Genomic DNA, 22,723 nt, shown 5'->3' on the forward strand with positions numbered 1-22,723 from the left:
TAAATCTTAGTCATGTGTGTAAAGCCTGGCTTAATAAGCTTAGAAAAGGCAATATACCTAATTTATTATATCAAGGAAAAAGCTTATTTATGTAAGGCAATGAGTTGTAAAATCAAAAACTTTTATCTATTTTGATACCTACATGAATAACTTTATATGTATGTCCCTGTATGTAGTTGTCTGTATTGTCCTATGTACCTCTGTATGTATGGGTATGTGTGTTTGTGTGTGTATTAAGTCTGGGCTACTCACGAGGCGTTCGCCTCCGGGATGATGTCATCGGTGACGACGTATATCATAGCGCCGGCGGCGAAGGCGAGCGCGTAGGGCAGCGCGGGCTGCGCCGCCGCCACCGCCACCGCGCCCAGCACGCCGAACACCGGCTCCACCATGCCGGACAGCTGGCCGTACCTGAACAATAAATATTATCGTTATAGGATACTCATATAGGTGGTAGAGTGATCTAGATGTGCACATCACCCTACCTTTTTTAATTTTATAATATACCTAGGAGTAGCAGACGAGCTTGCAGTCCACCTGATGGTAAGTGGCTACTGCCGCTTAAGGACATCTGTAATCAACCCCAGATAGGGTTAGATATTCCTACCTGAGGTCGGTCACAGATACACCGTTGAGGACTAAGCTGAAACGCCTCGGAAAAGTGTGTCTCCCTTATCACACCCTTCAAAACAGAACATAGCAACGCTTAACGCTGCTGTTCTTCCACCTTCAAAACGTCTGCTTCCCCATTTATAGAAGGTAGAGGTTCCATCTACAATAACAACTCGTGGCAGTCCTCCACTGTTCAGTTTGCACGAACGTGCAAGATGTTGAATTAACTTCCCCTAGCGCTATGACTTGAACTCCTCGAGAAAGGTGCAAAAAAAGTTTTTTTGCAAAGCCGATGTTGTAATAGTCCATATGCGAAGATGACAACTTTCCATCAGGTAGCCTTTCTTTGCTTCATCTGCTTTATTATGAGGTGTATCAAAAGGAACCCTTTGTGGTTTGCCTCCAGAGGCATCACCGCCACATTTCCCAATTTCTGTCTTATAAGCAAGGTAGCAATGTTTAGCGCTGTTGTGTTATGGTTTGAAGGATGTAAGGTAGAACCACTTAAACTATGTCTCATTAACCATGTCTCGGGTTGATTACAAATATCCATGTCCAGCACCAGCCATTTACCATCAGGAGGACGTATTTCTCAGTTAGCTATTCAATATTATAAAGAAGACGGGTTAAAGTATTACGCTCTCCACACAGATGTCCACTTAAGCCGATACTTACTTCTACACAGAAATCCAGAACGTATTTTCAGGAATTCTTCAGGAAATAGACATTGAAATTGCGAATCAATCGGTTTTTTTGCACCCCGTTAAATCAATTTTAGAACCAAAGCTTAGAACATAATTTTAGAATCACAAACAAATATGTCAATTTTACTTATTTCCATAGATAATAATACAATAATAATATCCAGTGTTCAATTTTCTTCACGGTGAACATACCTAGCCCAGCGATTCCCTAAGCCAGCTGATACTTAACATATGCATATTGTTAAGCTAATTATGAATTTCGAAACGTCATAAAATTATCATTTTCTCACTAGAGCAGACCTTCTAGTCCGACTACAAAGATTAAACTTGCACGGCGCAATATACTTTTCAAAGTTTGCTGTACCTGTGACACCATAGCCGTTATGTTAACGTTACCTTATTCAAAAGGATAGTTTCAATTCCCGCAAACTGTTAATTTATTCGCGAATTAAAATATTTATTTATCAGAAACCTGAAATAAGTTATTGTAGAACGCATCTTTACCGAAAAGTATCAAAACGGTTATATTACTAATGAAAGAAAATGTGCACTTCTGCATCAGTAGAAGTGTTTTTAAAAGCCGGCGTATTTTTTATCCAGTGCATATTTACAGAATTATGGCATTAACATAATTTTGTCAGCATACTAATAGTAACAGAAGCTCTACAAATTAAATCTCATATTAGTTATCATGCATTCAAGTTATCGTATCGTAAAATCAAGTTAGCAAAAGATACATTGCATATTTTCGAACATAATTTTATAATTGATCGTGCAAATTGTTACGCATCAAATATTTTATCACAAAACATATCTATAACATACATATAAAATGTTTGAACACGCATTCTTGAAATAGTCATATAATTAAAACTGTAAAAAATTCTTCACAAAAATGTACATGTAGGTACAACCTATCCAGGTTACAACATTATTTTGTGCTAAGAAAACATTCAAGTAATTTAGTGAGCAAGACTGAAAGCTCATTTTCACATCGATGAAAAAGCAACGTGAATAAAATTACAATCGTGGGAGCGTCGTGTAAAACGTCCGCGTGTCGTTAGTTTTCACGTGTGCGAGTGGCGGGTGGCGGGTTGCGGCGCGGTGGTGAGAGGCCGCTAACGAATTGTTTTGGTGAAAGTGCGGGCCGGTGCCGCGACCACATTCCGACGAACTGGTCGAGGAGCCGCCGCTGTGGGAAACACCGCCATCGCCGCCCGAGCCAGCCCATACCCGACCGCCGCTGACACGGCCCACCACCATCGTTGCTATCCGTACCACTCGTGCATATAATAGGGATGAGCTATATTTATACGTGTTGCTGAAATATCGACATTTAATATCGATAAGCAAAAGTTGTAAATATCGAAATATTAGGATATTTAAGACTAGCTGACCCGGCAAACTTTGTATCGCCTCAAAATCAGTTTATCAAATATATTTCATATAAAATATAGCCTATGTTACTCGTAGATAATGTAGCTTTCAAATGGTGAAATATTTTTTAAAATCGGTCCAGTAGTTTTTGAGCCTATTCATTACAATCAAACAAACAAACAAAGTTTTCCTCTTTATAATATTAGTATAGAAGTATAGATGACATTGGTTGTTACGTTTTTTTCATCCAATGATTTGTATAAGTTTACGGGCTCATAAAATATTTCCTGGGACATCTTCGTATAATAAAACAACTACATTTGAGCTAAGTTATGTTACGAATGTACCTATTGGTGGTATGGAATGAATACCTGTTTATGTTCCCAATAAATAAAATGAAGTCAGTTAGTCTCAGTAGGTCCTCTCAGGTACTCATTCATTCGCAAGTCAGCTCAACTGCTATAGATAATAATTGTTGAAATTAAATGTTGTTTTAAAATTACATAAGTTTAATTAGTTCATCACTTCTTGTAACACTAGCATGCCTCAAGTGTTAATAAACCATTAAAATTATAAAATATCGATATTTTATGTACCGAAATCGACATCAAGCTCTCGATATAAATTTCAATATCGACATTTTATCAATCTCGCTCATTCCTAGCGAACAGGAAACTAACTTTGTTGTGCTTAAGCACAAATTTTCAATTTACTCCACTTTCCTACATAAAACGGTTTGTATAATAAGTTATCCTTATTATCCTCATGTTTTGTTCATACTATACATGTGTGTAGAATTGCATAGACATCTATGCATCGCATAAACCTTAAGTATATGCGATAATAAACTTTCAACGAAGGCTATACCTGATACTGTTTACTAATAATACGTTTAAAACATGTGTGATTTATATGTGAAAATGGGTTTACGGAGAAATTATTGTTCTAACCTTTTGGTAAGCAAGGGCGTTCTGAAAATGAGTTGTTAGTAAAAGTTGCATTTTGCACATAAGTCCTCACAAAAATAACTAAGACCACATATGTACGAGTATGTGAATGGCATCTGAGGGGGTCTTATTGGAGGGTAGGAATCCAAAAATACTCTCTATGATGTACATATTTAGTAGGTATTGAAAATAAAATGTGGTGTGCGCCGAAAAAGATATACGAACACTCGTGACACTGTTGAAACAAACGTCCCTCGCGTAAGGCTCTCTACACAAAAGTTACGCATTTCGCTAGCAGATTAGTTAATAAAAGGTTATAACTAAGCAAATCAATGACTTCAATTCGATGTTATTTTGCAGTAAAAAGACCAACTTTACAGCACAGCAGACCTGCCTAATAGTTTTAAATATAAATTTTAACAAAACCGTAAGCTTATTAACCTGCATGCAATGATTTCCACATCGTTACATGATGTACCACATATGAAATTCCTTCTTTGTCTTTCGAAAAATATCTATCTTTGTTCCTTACATGCCGTATTACACTAATATGTAAAGAAAATTAACATACGAAACGTATTTAGATAACAAAACTTTGTATAACACGAATAAATGATCTTACGGGAACACGACGAACGAATGAATCTGTTTAGCAATATGTTCAGATAGTATCTATAAGGTTTCCATTGGAAGGCCTTATGTATGCGTTAGTGATTCTTTTGCTTATTCCTTTGCACATCTTAAAATACTAAATAGCCTGACGATAACGTAAGCGGGTTACCAGATGGTAAGTAGTTATCGTCACCTTGCATTTACGCAATAGGCAGAATAGTCCCCAATGTATCGCTAGCTTTGAAAGGTAAGTCTTTCTACGCGCTGTAGACCCTTCTAAATAATGTTCCAAAGAACTACAGGCAATTTTGGCATAGGGTGGAATCAAGCGTCATATTCCTTCATAAGAATTGTACATCGCAAGTCTAAGCAATGAAACTATTCTACGAAAACGAAACGAACGACGAACGACAATTGCGTTCAAGAATTTAAGCGTTCAAGCGTTGAAGAGTACGAAACGAAATTTGAATTCAAGACAAGAGATTTTAGAAATATGATATAATATTTGTTGTAGTGAGGAATAGCAGCTATTATTTACTGACTTTTGTATTAAAAAAAATTACATCGATATTCGATGTCCAAAATGTATGTTGGAAATCTTTGAGTGAACATAACTGGTTTACAAAATTAATGTGTAATTTTGAAGTCATATCTTTTATCTCGTGGATAAGCACATGAACTTAGAAAATGGCAGCTATTCTAAAATTACAGACAGACAGACACTTCAAATTTTATTTATTTGTGTGGCAAAAACGCTTATGAGGCGGCAGTGGTGGCGATTGTGCGGCGCGCGGGGCCAGCCAGCGGCGCGAGGCGGGCGGCTCCGCGCCAGGGCTACCAGGTCGAACTTTTGTTAGGAATTGTACCCTTTACTTCTTTATGTGCTCAACTAACACTAACCAATTAGTTGTGAAACAAATATTTTTATAACTGTTTTCTTTAAGTCAGCCGACATCTAAAAGTTAAAACGAAAGTGACTTCATCAAAAGGTGCAGGTATTAATCATGAGACATTATTTGGCATCTAAGAAATCTGCTAGAATATTTCGATAATAATGCCAAGTGGGCCAAGTTAAAGGAAAATTGAGTGGCAACCCTGACGTGGCGGCGGGTGCGCGACGTGATGTTATGTTATCACATGCATTATTCAGCGGGTGGCGAAAGCGGCAATTTGCGACGATATCCACTGATTCGCAGAATCGTCTCACTCTTGAGCCGCCGACAACCCATAAAACAGGATGCCCGTCACTCAATAACTACGTTGAATTTAAATAAAACCTCGCCACTATAACGATATTATGTGTTGTTTATTCAGTGCTTTCCACTTAGCCGTTTACGCGTCGAAACTGATCGGAGAACACATCCATTGTGAATAAACAGTGTACCCATAACATGCTGTGTTAAGCAATTGAAGCAAAAAATATTCGAAAACTTGTGTAACGACTTATATAAAACGTTTTTGTGTAACTAATTGGCCAACTTTTATTTCACATAAAGCCACCTACCAAATAATACAGAGTCAGACATTTCAAATTAGCTAATAAGACATTTGAAAATAACAATCGCTAAATTGAATTTAACTGTTACGAAATATTCTCTTCTTCTGTATGTTCATTACAATGTTACGTGGAAATACTTAATTAAAAGGAATCAAGGATACTTTTAGCGACAATAACCACCATTATTAATAATCAATCTATCCAATTATTACCTACCGAAGATCGAGATTTGACAATGTCTTGTATGAAAAAATTCTCAAGTGTAGTTCTTTGGTAGACAAAACATAAGATAGATTAATTATTAACGATGGGCGTTAATCGATGAAATCAGAATTCCAATCACGATCTTCAATCCAAAATGACAACATGAAAACAACGGCGCAAGCGTGTTTAATCACCTGACCTTTGTAAATGGTACAATTCGACTACCTTTAAAGATTATTAGAACGAATGATCTAGTTTGAATAAATTAATGCAAGTGAGCTGTATGCTGACATTTATAAATGTGAAAGTAAACACATGATCAGGCTTGTGTTTATCGACTGTGTACGAAATGTCCACTTAACCAAAAGTCAAACACAAAGAAAAGCTGCTATAATAAAACTATACAAGAGAAACTTGCCTTATATTGCAAAAAGGATTGACTACAGACAACTTTGCATAGTTTAATCGTACTCCTATACTACAAAAAGACTTAAAGATTTAATTCGGTCGTTATACATTCTGTTCCCACAGTCATGTGTAGGTATCAGAATTGGAAACGTCATCGATCAAATATCAAAACGATAGAACGTTGTAGGAAGGCATTCGAGAAGATTAGGTGTGGCAACAACGCAATATGCGCACCACAAACCGGCCTCGATTGCGCAGATCAGCGCCATCAAGGCTGGTAGCGCCTTCCGCAACCGCGTCTTCGGGGCCCGCTGGCTCCCCGGCGGAGGCTGCGCTCACGGCGTCGTTCTCTCGATTTAATTATTTAACTCTGAAGGCCGATCGCCCGAGGCGGGCAGCGGGCGGTGCGCTGCGACTGGTCGGACGGGTGCGGTCCGGAAGAACGCGCAGACAGCGCGCCGCCGAGCGCTCGACTCTGCGCGCCAGACGCTGCGGCACCGAAGCGACACATACCACACCGGCCTCACGCAACACTCAAATTTCGAAATAGACGACTTTCTCGGCTCCAGTTAGCAGCCGCTGACCAAATAGCCGCTTATGTCGAGAGCGACCTCTCGATATGCAGAGATTGCGCCCGCGAACGACGCGCGCTCCGCGGCACCGCGCCGCCCGCCGCCGCTGCCGACGACGATTACGGAACGCCTCGCTGTTTCTCGTTAAAACTCTTTGATGTTAGTCGACTGTTAATCAAAATGTATATCCTGCGGTCATTACACATTATACCTACGTATACTAATGTAGCAATATTTTAAGAATTCCATTAGATACAGTACAAATTGTCACATCCGCATTCGGAAAGCTAATTGTGCAGTAACAATAAGTCATGCTACCTACGATCGGAAGAGCGAAGAGCCTACCTATATGGTACGTAAGCGTGATGTGTGCTACGTCACTGTGAGTCATATGCGCATGCGGTGAGAAACGTTCACTAGACGCATTGTCTACAACAATGGATCACGGCACCACTTAATTTGATTATGTCATATATCACACAAAAAATGAACAACCTTATGCTTCAATAAGTCTAGTGTTGCTTACATTAGACTTATTAGAAACGACACTTCAAGAAAATAATAACTACTCGTACTCATTTTATATGTAGGTATGTAGGTATCCAATTAAACAAACATAACTTTTTATTAATGAACACTCAAAGCTTGAATGTCGGAAGTCTATACTTTACACTATAAAATAGCAACTAAATTGTAAATCAAACAATTTAGTTTTTGACACTCATATAAGTTCCTACTTTTTGCTGCCTAAAGTTACTACGTAAAATTCATAAAAGTTACTACGTATAATGTATGTTACTATGCTAAACTAGGCACACAAAAAATACTGGTGAAATATAAATTTTACCTATTTACTAAGAGAGGTTGCAATCAAATCTGTGCTTGGACAGGCTTGTGTTCTTCTTTGTAGCAGGAATATGCGAGCCTTGCTTTTACTCTGGCATGTCCCGTAATATGCGAGATCACAAACGAAATACATAGGCTGATCGGAAAGATTTGAGCCGTAGTGAACAAACCCATTCGCGATCCTACGACGAACTAATTTATTTATTTATTTATTTATTTATTATTTAATGGTCACTAACATACTTTTCACTTTTACATAATCGAACATACATACATTATCGAATAATCTCTACTTGCTAAGTGGCAGTACTATTATTAGTGACGACATCATGCCAAACATCGTAATTAAAAATCAACTCAATGTTGAAGTCCACACCAGCCCTCCAAAGAAAAAATAAAAAACAACTGTTCAATTGGTATAAAAAAAGCTCAGCTAAGTTTTTAAAAGATTTTCACAAATATACCAACAGCTCTTTGCGATTTGATTATGTAAGAATTATTTTATAAGTTACTGCATAGACGCGAGTATTTCGTAAGTGAATGAGTTTGGACATTTGACCAACTGAATCTAGAGTTAGATTGGAGACAAAGTCTAAGATCTAAAATCCAATTTTTACCAACTTGAAGGTACTTTCACGATTTAACATGAAATTTTGTTTATTATAGGGCTAATTATAAAATTCTTTTGTTTTCAGAGCCTACATGCCGTTTTGTAGACGACGAAATCATAGAGCGACATCCATGTGACAGCGTAGAGCGAGTGATTCCCGCCACTATTCCCGCCCCTATCAAGCAGATAAAAACTAAATTATCTGCTTGATAATCCGTCCATTAATTACTTGAGGTAATTTGACAATTTTTCTACACAATCCTCGGTAAGATCTCGTGAGATTTGTCTCGACCATAAATTCACGTGAGATTACCCTAACGGCGACAATTAACAATCGAAATGCATTGCTTTAAAGCGTTCTCACAACTGCAATATCTATTATTGGGTAGGATTTAGCCATGTTTTAATAGAAAACATGTTTTATGTATTACATAACATGTGTTACTTAATTTAACACTGTTTTTGCAAGAAAAATATATATTTGATGACTTCCAAGAACCGCATTCTCCACATAACACTGTATGAGATTTAGCTCGACATTCTCCTGAAAGCCTCACGTATTTGACCGTTGTCCTTAATTATCGTAATACAATAGGTTTGTATAATAAAACCTAAATCACAATTAAACCTCTGTTCAATGTAACTGTACTTAAATTTACCGAACGTGAACGTGAATACTCTCAGACTCCCACGCTGCTATGAAATTGATAAGTCCGATAAAGGATCCCACGTTCCTTATACTCACATAAAATATGATAACGACACAATATTTTCGCATCATTGAACTGGTCTGATGATGGAGCCGTTAGGTAGAATAGACATGTACTCTGGTAAGTCATTGTTAATTAATTAGTAATTATGAGGGTGTCATCACTGTGATGAATGCTGCGCAGGAGCATTGACGCAAATATACATATAGGACTGTACTGGGAGTAATGTGTATAAGGGAGCGTTTAGGTGGAACAACTTCCCCCCTCCCCTTACATAGGCGAGAAAAGAAAAATAGAGCGACCTGTTTTGTTTTTCGTCGACAAGAGTCAGTAACTGAGAATAGAAAATTATGGACCTCCCTTAGCTTGGAGATATAAAAATTTAGAGACAACTCAACTTTTTTCGCCGACCTCGACTCTACCTCTGCATTGGACCCTCTACCCCCTTAACATCGCTACGTCCATGACCCTTTTGCCAATCGAATAGACTAACCAGAAAACCCATAAGAAAGTGTTCGCGTTCGCAATTAAAACGCAAACGCGGTCTATTACACGGTCTGACGCAACCGATCGGAGGCATCGCATTGCGCGGCGGGTGTACGTTCGTTCCGGGGCGGTTGCGAATCAGGGATGGCGATCTGAGATCGATTAATCGAACAATCGATCTTTAGGGCCAAAAAAATCAAAAGTCGATCTTTACGAAGTTGGCTGAATGTATTATAGACATTTTTTGCTGACGTAAACGTTTTTCAATGCTTGATTGCACCTGATGACCTTTTTTTTCGCTATCTTCTCCATTTTCAGCTGAAAAGATCGAATATCGATTTTTCGAGAATCGATTATTTGGGCCTCGATTTGTTTGTTAATCGATTTATTATAATATACATTACGATTCGAATCGATCCAAGAATCGTCCATTTTCGGGTAGAATCGCCATCCCTGTTGCGAATCGAACACGCGACGGGCGGGAGACGCGGCGTTTCTTGCCCGGGCGGCATTCCGCCGCTTGCATTCCACCGCGGAGCCGGCAACACTCGCGTCACGCCCGTAGCGGTCTAACGTACGAGTTCACGGTGTGCATTCCAATTGCTTATTAATAGTTGACGTTACTTACTTAAGTAATTTTCCGTGTCTCGATGCTGCTTTGTAGAAATGTACAATTGAAAATATTAGGAATATATAACACATAATAAGCTCGTATTATTGCTAACATTGTAAGCATGAAGATCATTTTTTGATGATTGGCTGTTGTATTTTTATGTGCTTAGATCTGTTCAGAGGAATTTAAATATTGAAAAGAAGATCCCTCATCTTTAAATTGATCAGACTATTATTATTACTAGTATTAATAATACTTAATAACTGCATGATAATTACGTTAGCATCCTATGTTAGCAGAAATACTCGTAACATCATATTAAGATATTACCAGTACCTAGAATTTACGGCGTAAACAATTATGAAGGAATTTTCCATATGACCGAAGTTAACGATCGTGCACAATTAAGTGTAAGAGCATAGAGGGGTTAAGTGGAGTTTTTGTTTAAAGGGTGGGTAGAGCAAAGCTTTGCGCGGGCGCAGCGGGGTCGTCGCTCGCGGGCATTCTCACTGTATCTCGACAGAATGGTTGCTTGCTCGACTCTACTTGCCAAAAGTAGGAAGCTATCAATACACACGAATATTGTTTATAAGTTTTATTCCCAATTATAATTGTGATAATAATAAATAATTGTGCATTTTTACACGTGTATTCTGACGGTCACTTTATTTTAAAGGGGTAAATATATCCTGTGTCGCAGGTTTAAGTAAACAAAACAAAGATTTCAGATATGGAGATTTGAAATGCATAATTTCATATAGCTCATCTATTTAAGTTCAAAATATTTCAAGATTTTTTTATTGTCTTGTATCTTGTTGGCAGTGCTTCCTAAATTTCTCGACCGAAGTAACTTAAGATACAAGCAGTAATATCTGAAGATTCTAATAATATTTATAACTTCCGATTTCCGTAAAACATAACTATCTATGATATCTAGCAATTTAAAAATTTGCTACAATTCGCGAACATACGAAGCGGTTTTAGTTGTCTTGGTTTTTTGTTTCCATATAAATAATATATTCAGAGTTCACAATAATGAGCCTTATCAGGGGTTACATAATTAAACAATAATATAAAATCATTTGTTTAGTATAATTGGCTGACATATCCATTTAAGGCGGCACGGGACGGAGCCCCGTCCGGCGCCGCGGGCACGCCGCGGAATGCGGCTATTTACTTTTACCTATTTACCAACATTTACAATGCATGCACGTACCACATAGCGTTAGCAGATGTAACCTTTTGCTCTCCCAAATTAAATAGCGCCGATGGATTGCGTGCGAGCGCCCACTGTATGCAAATGCATTCGTTTTCAGCTTTTAAATGCCAGGTGTTCGCGTCGTTTTATTATTTACGAAGTTCCCTTCACAGCGGGTTTTAGATTACTTAGGAATCAACGGAAATATTTTCAGAATGTACGCTGGAAAGCTCTTTCTTTATCTTTGCATGAAAGTAGCATCAAAATTGGTTCAATATTAGACAGACAATACACAAATTGTAAAATATATTTCTCTATTTCCGTACCGTGCGTAACCATTTAAGAGATTAGAAAGTGTCTGTTTTCTGAAATCACAGACGAACAATATCAATTATTTATTTAACAGATCGATTACGCAACAATTCCGCATAACTTGGGCAGTACTTATCGGTTTATAGTGACAATGGGAGCAATAGAAATTGAGTCGCATCGAGAGCGTCGTGGAGACGGCAGCTCGGGCCGCCGGTAGTGGCTAAATGAATTAGCCTGGACAGGAATGGGGTCGGCCAGTCTGGCTGTGTTGGCATCCAGCCTAACGACGAGCGCGGGCGCATTCTCCACATCTAGCCACCGATGTCGACTCCGCTCCATATACCTATGTCACTTCGTAAAAATGTCTCATAAAACAACCGCATATCGCGCACTTTGCACAAAATAAAAACGATGAAAATAAATTTTGTACCCGCTGACTATTTAATTTTGTGACACTGCGCAATATCAGTTGAATAACAAAATCTAAATTGAATGTCATTTTAATAAAACAAAGTTCCAGTTTTCCTTGCAGAAATATTAAAATTTCAAAAGCAAAATTATAAAGGACTTTTAAGTATACCTTACTTAAACGTATTGTTCGGTATGCGGTTTTACGTCGCTAATATTCAACTCGAGATTCGAGGCAGAAGCTCGATGAGGATCTTGAGTTTACACATATTTCATACACCTTCAAGTTAGTAGTCTATTGATATAAATTGCACCCCTCTGGGTTCCGTTCAGATCTTGTCCCAAACCACGAAATCAAATTTCTTTAAGTATTGTCTGAATTATAAAGAAATAATAAATGACGAGTTTTCTCCAAAATATCGTTAATGTATGTTCAGTTTATCTAAATCCTTATTCTTAGTGGAGACAGGAGTGCACCGATAAGACAGTAATTGGTTTATATTGATGACGATTGATGGAGTATCCAAACTTAGTCAATAAAGGTGACGAGACTATTGCATCTGCAGCCAACTTAAAAACGATTTTGAAGGTGGTAGAACCCTTTGTGGTTCGACCCCGGCGGCACCACCGCCACACCTATTTCTACCTAATAACAGCAGTGTTAAGCGCTGCTGTGTTCCGGTTTGAAGGGTGTGGTAAGGGAGACAGACTTTTCCGAGGCGTTCCAGCTCAGTCCTCAGGGGTAGCGGCGCATCTGTGGCCGACTTCAGGTAGGAATATCTAATCCTATCTGGGGTTGATTACAGATGTCCATGGGCGGCAGTAGCCACTTACCATCAGATGGACTGCATGCTCGTCTGCTACTCTTATATTATATAAAAAAAAAAAAAACGATACATATTCAATTTTCAATCACCAATCAGATACGTAAATCAAACAGAGTTAGACACATTGGGCATTATTATAACACCGATTTATTTATATGGAGGGTTTGTAAAAGTATAGCATTGTTATTTGCGTTCGAGATATTTGTTCCAATGTCTACCTTAGTTTAATATCAATTTTGGGTAAATGCCAATTTCAATATAAGATGAGTTAACTTACCAAAAAGCTCTCCATACGGAGAATCCGGCGGCTTGCAGCGGCAAACTGACTGCGAGACCCTCGGGGAAGTTTTGGATGCCTATCCCCAAAGCCAAGTTTCTGCGAATAAAAGTAAAACATCATCATAAGGCACGTATAGGAAAAGATTGCGAACCCCTCGTTCATGGCATCAGTCTCAACTTTTTAACACGCTTTTATTATCTAGCTTGGGTTGTATGTATGTATGTATGTATGTACGTAATAGTAACGGAATCTTTGAACCCGATTTCTATTCACTTTGAACGTTCAGTTTAATTCAAAATTTTTAAAATTATCAAACAATTTAATGTTCCTTAATTGATTCCTAGATTCAAAATTATTTTCTACTTTTTAGTTGATTTTATCATAAAAGCGTGTTTTTTAGTTTTTTGAACTATATTTATTCTGCCTCATAACAGCAGTGCAGCGCTTATGCAGTGGTCTGGCTTGAAGTGTGTTGTAAGAGAGACATAACTGCCCGAGCTGTTTCCACTTAGCCCCCCAGAGTAGCATCGCATCAGTGGCGGACCTTATATGGGACTGTTAACTGAGGGCCTCTGATCGTAACCGAGGTAGATACAGATGTATGGGCAGCAGGTTCCACACACCATCAGGTGGACTGCACGCACTTGCTACTTCGATATCATTAAAACAAATAAAAACCATGTTAGAAGTCATACTTCTTTGGCGTGATTAAAAATAAAATGTATTCAATGAACACTATAATTAATTTTATTAATTGGTACTAAATTAAGATTTATTATTTTGGTTTTAGTGAATTTAGACTTTTAATTAGGTGAAGAACAAACCTGTTCAGTAATAACAAGTCAATGTGTTCACTACTAGTCTACTAAGGTGATTTTAATAACATTTCTCTATTAAATTAAAATCCATTGAAAGAGACTTTTTGAAGTATTGCAAACTACATATGCAAATTTATAAAGTTGAATATATTGTTATTCTAAAGTATATAATGGTAAATATTCATAAATTTTGTTTCGCAACTTTTGTAACATCCGTTTGAAGAAAAACAATTTTTCACTTTAAAAAGCTTTCAATCAGAAAAATAAATACATAAAAAAGATCTACTTTTTACGCAGATAATATTAATGCCCGATTTTTTTTCATAATGGATCAACCTGTGTAAGACAAAAGCTTCCGCTCAATATTAACACGATGACAAAAAAATATATATGCAAAATATCAAAAGTATTTGAAGAAGATATTTCAGCTGAGACGATGTTAAAGTAATTAAAAAAAGGTTTAAAAGCTATCAAACAGAGATATATTTGTAGTATAAACTAATTGTATACGTTAGGAAAGTACAAATAATAATAGATCAGCCTGTACTTATACAGGCTGATCTATTATTATTTGTACTTTCCTTGGCTTACCAAAAGCTTTCACCTAATATTGAGACGATGACAAAATAATAAATAATAATAACAAAACTATATGAAGAAGATAATATTTCAGCTGACACGACGGTGATAACAAACTTTGGAATTATTAATAGCGTTAAAGCTTTACTAATGATACACTTGTCAAAATGTAGAGCTTTCAGATTACAAAACCTATTAATAAAAGTTACAGAAAGCTGTTATAAATAGGGCAAAGCATTTTACTTGTCACAATCGCACTTGCGGCACCATTTTGGTGACACTCACAGAATCAAAGTCAAGATTTTAAAATCGTTGAAAGAATAAACGACAAGTACCTATCTAAGTTATTTATTAACGAGTGATAGATAGTAATAAATATTTAAAAACAAGTAATTAATTAAAAAATCAAAAAACCCGACTGCACTATACAAGCTGAAGTAGAATTTCCAAAAACGGAGAAATAGGCGTTTTATTATTTAAATCCAGAAAGCCAAATACAAAGTTTCATAGTAGGTATCTGCTTCAAAAACAAAATATGTTCTAACAATATTATCCTATTTTGTCCTCGTAGCGCTCATTTACGCTATATAAAGAAGCTATGATTAAAATTCCAGCACTCTTAAGTTTAGCGGTTTCCCTTTGCGTTGATCTTTATCATAGCAACACTACTCATTTAGTCAAACAGTCATCTCGATGAGTTATACATATGTATACGTATGTGTAATCTCTTTTAAGTTCCTTTATTTTGATATCCTACTCGATAGGTTTAGTTAACTTTTTTTAAAACATCTTACTATTTCGCAAAAACAATCCACCATTTACGCTTCATAAAATATATACCTTCAGTAATTCAAAGTTCCGATCATTATTTTACCTCGTATTGGGTAGAATTTCATTATTTTTATCCAACAAGCTAAATACAAAATTTCATAGTGTTTGCTTCAAAATTGACGATTGTTTAAATGAACTTTTAACCCTTATTTTACCCTCTACGTGGTTAATTTTTCGGATGGGGATAAACAGGCGTGTCCTTGTTCCTATTCAGAAAGCCAAATACAAAATTTTGTAGCAGTTGCTTCAAAATTAAAGGATTTCAAAAAAACCGTTTTCCCCTATTTTACCCTCTTAGGGGAAGAATTTCCAAAAGGCCTTTCTTAGTACTTATTTACGCTATATAGTGAACCTTTGTGCAAAATTTCAGAACTCTAACTTGAGCGGTTTTGGCGGTAGTTTGATTTCTAAAAACTGAAAAAGTCATTTAATTTGTCTGTCAGTCAGTCACCTTGCTGTTTTATATATATACAAATATGTTTTTATAGCCTACGTTTAATTTACTTTCATTTGATACCCCACTCGATAGGTTCCATTAACTTTTTTTTTTTAATGTGTCACTATTTCGCGCCAAAAATTCGCCCTTTTGATTTTTTTTTTTCTAACACCTATCTAAGGACACTCGGGTCATTGAGACGAATTTAATGACACCTTAACTGTCGAAATTTATCCAGCCGTTTGTAAGATCGGATCAAATAAAGAAAGACAAACATACAAGATACGCGCGAAAAACATTACCCTTCCTTGGCAGTCGGGTAAAAATATATATATATCAAAGTTTGAATTTGGCGATTTTTGCCTTCTTTAATTGTCAAATTCCGAATTGTGGTACGTAAAAGTTACTTAAGACTAATTATTACTAATGGATTTTAGTCCGAAAATGTTAAAGTCGCACTAACAACACGGATTTACTCGACGGAGCTTATTTACAGTAATCGAGTATGCAATAGAATTACAATAAAGCGAGCGGGCCAAAGAATGCGCCCATTTAACTTGGCGGCGTTGGTTCGTAATGCAACGGTGTTATCAGATGAGATGTACTAGCGCATTCCTCGAGAGGACGTTCCCCTCCCCCGGCTGCACCTGCCACCCTCCGCGCCTCCGCTCTAGGAATGCGACTAACTGTACAGCCTCCGTCACCGTTAAACTCAACTGTTCCTCCAACTAAAGGTCACTCTTTGCATTACGTAACACCTTAATACTATGTAATTTGCATAATCGCTAACTAACGCATGATTATATAAATGGGGTACACGAAACTGTTAAGAACATTTTTCGCTTTTGTTTGTGACCGATTTTCTTTTTTTTATCCGACTACGGAACTAAGAAAGTTTTGTATGTATTTATGTATGTATGTATGTATGTCTCGTTCTTTGTCATGTTCTAAAGCCCAAACAACTTGATGGATTTTGACATATGAGGTGTCGTCAGATTCCTCCAAATTGTGGGTGTGACATATGTTATATTTTTAAGAAGTCTGTTTTTTTTGTTATAACAATCGTCTTTTTGGTGGTTCTATAGACAATCTTTGTTGTTATTAATTTAAAAAATGGAAATTATGATTCTGGTCGAATTACAACTACGTAGTAAAATTACTCGTATATATAAATATTTTTTTTCTTTTTTTGTCAACCGATATACATATTGTTTGTTATCTACTGACGACCTTTTGCTTTTACAAAAACAATCTGTAATGATCGCGGCCGAATTTAGACCAAAAAGCAAAATCTACTCCAAATTAATGCCTCCACTGATTCTGAGTTACATTGAACGGTTATCCTATAAACTATGACGTCATAATTGGCTAAGTCTCGTTAATCTTTGAAAGCTTTACCGTACCGATCGCTTCATTAACCATGTAATTAATTATTCTTTGTTTAAGATTCAAACGTCTGTTTTTATAATCGTCTTATGATATTTATCTACAAGTTCATATCTTTATATTTACAACTTTGAATATTTATGTGACTTAATTAAATATTTAGGGTACTACGTATAATATGTAGTTTTGAAGCGTATATTGATGTCATATATAATAAAATTATAAACATGTTTTTTGCTTTGTTCTTTTGTGCGACTTTTGTCATATTATTAGTTCCTTTATGTATACTCAGATATCACAAATTACTAGTACATTTCGGGTCGCTTTCTCGAGCGTGAGTAGAAAAAACCGTCAGTCAGTAAGTAGCAGGTACTAATCGCGTAAACGGAAGAGCCTGGAATTCCTGTTAAAAGGGTTAACTTAATAAACACGCGCGGCGGTGCGGAACCTTTGAGCTCGGTGAAAGCTGCCTACACGATGTGCGCGTGCGCCGCTTTACAGAGCCACTTCGACGTATGTCTACCGTCTTACCGAAAATGTACTGGAAATGCCGGCATACTAAAATACTTATCGCTCTGGTATTCTATGGCTCTTTTATTATATTTAAAGATACAAAGGTGTGTGTTATTTTAAATATTCTACGCTATATTATTGCTATACCAGCACAGTAACCCTATTGGATTTGTAAGTAGAGATAGATAAATAAGACATTTATTTCTGGACTTAATTACAACAAAATATAGATTATATATAATTAACATAATACATACATAACATAAAAACAGACATACCTACATAATAACAAGTAAATTATAAATTATACTTACAGCAGTGAAAAAATGTAATTTCTACCGTAGTAAATAAATCGATTCTAAACAAAACATACGTCATTCATAGAGTAGAGGGAAATTTGAAAAACTTTCAATTAATTTTGTCGCAATATTAACTTGATGGAACTCTTTACAAGGCACCTCAAACTTTATTTTAAGAGTAAATTATAAGAAGGTTTACGCGGGCGTCGCCGCGAGCGGAAACCGCCTTTAATAACATTTACATATTATTGTCTTTATACATCGTTGTTATAATATTTGTGCCATAGAGAAAGTTCTCTACGTATGTCGAAAGTTAGAAACCAAACATGTACTTCTGTGTGCTCTTGTATGATAAAATATGAATCCTTCCAGAATTGAAACAAGGAACAAACGTATATTTTTCGTCAAAAAATTCACCGAGTATATAGGGTTTTTCAAATGGGCCTTCAGGACCAAAACCGAAACTATAAGGATCGGCAAAAAACGCTGAAAGGAGTCACAAGGCAATTTTGATACAAACTGCATAATTCGATTTTTTTTAATCTACTTGTCTAGCCTGGAATCGGGCGAGTTCATTTTGAAAAAAAAAAACCACACCCTTTATAGTTCAGAAGCTCAACAATTTACATCAAATTAATTTGCAAAGAGCAGTAATCCACTGATCATTCGAGCGTTTGTTATAAATGCAAAAAAAACACACTCTTTACCAGACCTATACTAAGAAGCACAACATTTTACATCGAAATAGTTTGCAAAGAGCGATAATCGACTAAACATTAGTGCGTTTGTTAAGTTGCAGTTACATAGAACAAATAGCAGATAAAGTAGCAACTAAGTAAGAGCGGTTTCCACATAAAAACAGTAAATAAATTGAAAGGCAATTACACAGGGATTAGATGTTAACGCCGAGGACAGGACATTCTCGAGAATCACTGGGCCATACATAACCATGATGTACCAGCTGCCAGTCTCACATACTAAACACATTCCGGCGAGACGGGCCCAAGACTTTCTTAATTACCATGTGCATTTTCAGACCAGTGATAGCTTTGTGAATTTGAGCTTCTCTCGCTGCAGTTCCGGGTTGAAATATCTAACATATTTGTTTTTCTTTTTTCTTTAAAATGAATATACTAAGGTTAGCGCACCTGTTATCGGTTAGAAGTAGAACTCTTGTTGCATGTGTCTTTATATAGAGTTGGTTGGAGTGCTATGAGGGAGTTACCAGGTTACCTGCTTGCTCCTTTGATACTTCATCTTATATATAAAATTCTCGTGTCACAATGTTAGTTACCGTACTCCTCCAAAACGGTTTTACCGATTTTCACCAAATTTAAGAGAAATCTGAGAAGAGAGAAGTCTGAGAATCGACTACTATTTATTTTTTATACTCCTAAATGATAAGGGTTGTTCACCCTTAACATTTTTTTATTTATATGGCAACACAACGTTTGCCGGGTCAGCTAGTATTTTATAAAAAAAATGGTTTCGCACCAGAATTCCTTATTTCTTAACAATTATGTTGGAAGACAGAAGTAGGTGTTGTTCGAAACACGAAGAGCTCTAGCACCAATGTTAATTTACCGCATGCCATACAGACAAAATATACATTTCGCAGATTTACTTTAAAATCTATGTTTAAAGAATTTACGATGTTTAAAGAATTTAATAAGAAATCTACACTTGATACGAGAAAACGCTCAACAATCAAGAGATTTTGAGAAATCTTCACGAAATGCGACCAACCGGAATAGTTAGTTCCAAAGAAATCTACTTACCATTAACTTAAGCTACATTACGGTGTTGCAGAGGCTAAAGTGATGACATTCCTGAACGTATTTTATGCCGGTGATTCAGCGAAGGCAGCTGAGGCTACCTGGCGACAGTAACGTTACGCTATTTTATTTGCTATTACAAAACCCACTGATTTTAACCGCGCATTATATTTAAATCGGTCGCCCGGACGTTTACTGTTTAAATACTTTGCGGTCATGGTGATGCAAAAATTGTTTAACCTACCAAATTATACTTTAATAGAGATTTCCTAGAACTTATGAGGTAAATTTCGCGGAAATTTTCTTGATAATTTATAGCCTTCTTAAAGATCTAAGATACCCAGACGCAAACCTCTAGAGTTTTCGAAGTTATGTGCGTATTAGAAATAAATTATCACTTGCTTTAGTGAGGAAGGAAGTCAGGAGGAAAATTATTTTAAACAAGGTTCCTTAAATGTGTGTCATAGACACTTGTGTCAATCAACCTATTGATCCATACTTGGCCAGCTTGGGTGATTGCAGCTTGAATCTTTCTTCCTGTGTGTCTAGGTTGACGACAAAACTATTCTAAAATGTAAAACTTATACATATAAACTGAATCTAAACATGAAAACTTTCAACCTGATTATAGATTATCATTTTCGAATGAAGATCGCTATACCAGAGTAAGTTTGCCAACGCGTCGTTGGCTCTGAAGAAGCCTTTTGTGCCTCTCGTAAGGTGTTCCGGGAATATTAGTGTAGATAACTTATTTCACAATCTGACTTGTAAGATGTTATTGATTTTCAAATATAGTTGGTTATCATTGACAACATTTATTTCAAATTTAGTCGATACGTATAAAAATCGGATCCTCAGTAAGAGTATTGAGAAATAGTTACTTTATTAAATCATTATAGGTAGGTACCTAACAGTTATAATTTCGTACTGTACTCATTATAGTAATAGTATAGCGGGCGAACAAGATAGATAGATACATTCAATTAATAAAATCTAATAAGGAAAATCATTCACTAGATCCGACGTATCTATAGGAATATTTTATAACCCAAGTGAAGCTATTTGTACGATGTGCCAATGACCAATTTGTTACACTTAGTTGTGAATTGAAATCGGGTTTATACCATCTTCACGCTTGATTTGAAAGGTATGCAGATGGATATTATTTAAAATAAAAGAGTTATCTTTAGCCGCGGTAGGTCGCAATCGTGCGCAATATCGCTTTAACTATACAGTTATCGTATAACGGAAACGGTCGCGGCGCGCAGTCTATTATGTCAAAAGATTTGTGTAGAAATTTTATAAGTGAACGGAGTAACACTGACTCCGGATACATCCGAATTCCAATTACATCACAGACGACTCCATTTCACTTTCCGACCTACCCGGAAGTGAATTCCTAAGCACGAGCATACGGCGCGACCGATACGTCGGCGGCGCGCGGCGGAATCGCGACCGTATCGCCGGGCAGGAGGGCTCACGGCGCGACCCGCCGCAGAAAGTGTCAGAGGCGAGCACATAACGCCGAAGCGGATGTGAACGTTCGGTCGCGTTAATCGAAAAGTGACTCAGTTTTGGTGCATTAGAGTGTATATTATTGCGCGAAGAGGTGCGACAGTCGCGAAAGTAGTGGCAACTTTCACGACACGATGGGATGGGGGCGCGAGAGGCGGCGGCGCGGGGCCCTGTCGACGCGACGGCCCATTGACGACACCGTGACCTACATACCGCGGCTCCATTCATGCCGCGGCCTCGCGGCGTGAAGCGCACGCGCAGGACTCCCGAGCCCGCACACTTGCCGATCATACTGCGACACCGGATTTTCTATCGACCACTTGCACAACCTCGTGACGCCAGTTGTCGCAATCGAACCTACGCGCGACGGGCCGAGGCCGCGCCACAATCACTACACTTGTTCAATTAGAGCCTTCCAACGCACTCTCTACTAAAAGACACATAATACTAAGAACCAGTCAAGACGGATATATGTCCTTTAGCGCAAATCGTTCTGAACTACTTACAAGAATCTATCAAACATCACTTCTTGGTGTAGAATGAGCTTACGCATCGTTGTAGTACATAGTCCGATTACAATAGCTTTGAAATCATTGTAATCATAAATCACACGTAATTATTGTAAATAGAGCCAGTAAGTTCCTACAACCAATAACCACAATTGGTTTTATGAAAACAGCTCACTGTGAAATTCATATCAAATAGAAAGCTAAGGACGTAGTTATAATGCTACATAAATAATACTCCTTCAGAAGCGATATCATAACCTACATATCCCTATAACATAATATGGCATTGTGGAGCATGTTTCTAATTGCGTTGCACCATTCAACGTCAATTCGCGAGTCGCGCGATCGTCGTGGCGAACGAGTGCGTAGATCGAGTGCGGTGGTAGATGCGGTGGTGAGGCAAGGTGGTTGCGCTAGGCGCGGCGCGGGAGGGGGCCGGCTGCCAGACAGCGGGGCTCCGCTGGGAGGCAGCAGCCTCTTGCATAGCGCGCCACCGCCTCGCCGACGCGAACGCTGCTCTACTTTGATTAAGTTGCATATTAATATCCGATACACTCGCCCGGCGACGTCCACGTCTCGTTGCTAAACTTTTTATTGTTGCGAGATATATTTAACATACGAAAGTAGTAAGAACTAATCTTAACAAATTCTTGTCTTACAAAGTTCGAAATTTGATAATTTGATAATCAAAATCGTCAATTGATTACTTACTTACATTACGTTACGGACGTTAATTGTAATGCAGTATTACTTTACGTTATCAGGTTAGAGATCACTATAGATTGTTTGCATAGCAATTATAATACATACATACAAATCACTGTACTAGAATAGAGAA

At 37.3% G+C, this 22,723-nt stretch overlaps 1 protein-coding gene across 1 annotated transcript in view; it reads right to left on the reverse strand.

Annotated features, from left to right (window-relative positions):
* Zip48C (Zinc/iron regulated transporter-related protein 48C) overlaps positions 1-22,723 on the reverse strand; it is a 67,330-nt gene that overhangs the window by 9,331 nt on the left and 35,276 nt on the right. Inside the window, exons 5-6 of the mRNA XM_073091191.1 lie at positions 13,222-13,320; positions 253-411 (exon numbers count right to left, since the gene is read on the reverse strand). Of these exons, the coding sequence (XP_072947292.1) occupies positions 253-411; positions 13,222-13,320 (258 nt within the window). The remainder of the gene's footprint in view (positions 1-252; positions 412-13,221; positions 13,321-22,723) is intronic.

This window comes from Epargyreus clarus, unplaced genomic scaffold (assembly GCF_041222505.1).
Source record: "Epargyreus clarus isolate Ecla_fem2 unplaced genomic scaffold, WU_Ecla_fem_2.2 ptg000034l, whole genome shotgun sequence".
Lineage (NCBI taxonomy): Eukaryota > Metazoa > Arthropoda > Insecta > Lepidoptera > Hesperiidae > Epargyreus > Epargyreus clarus.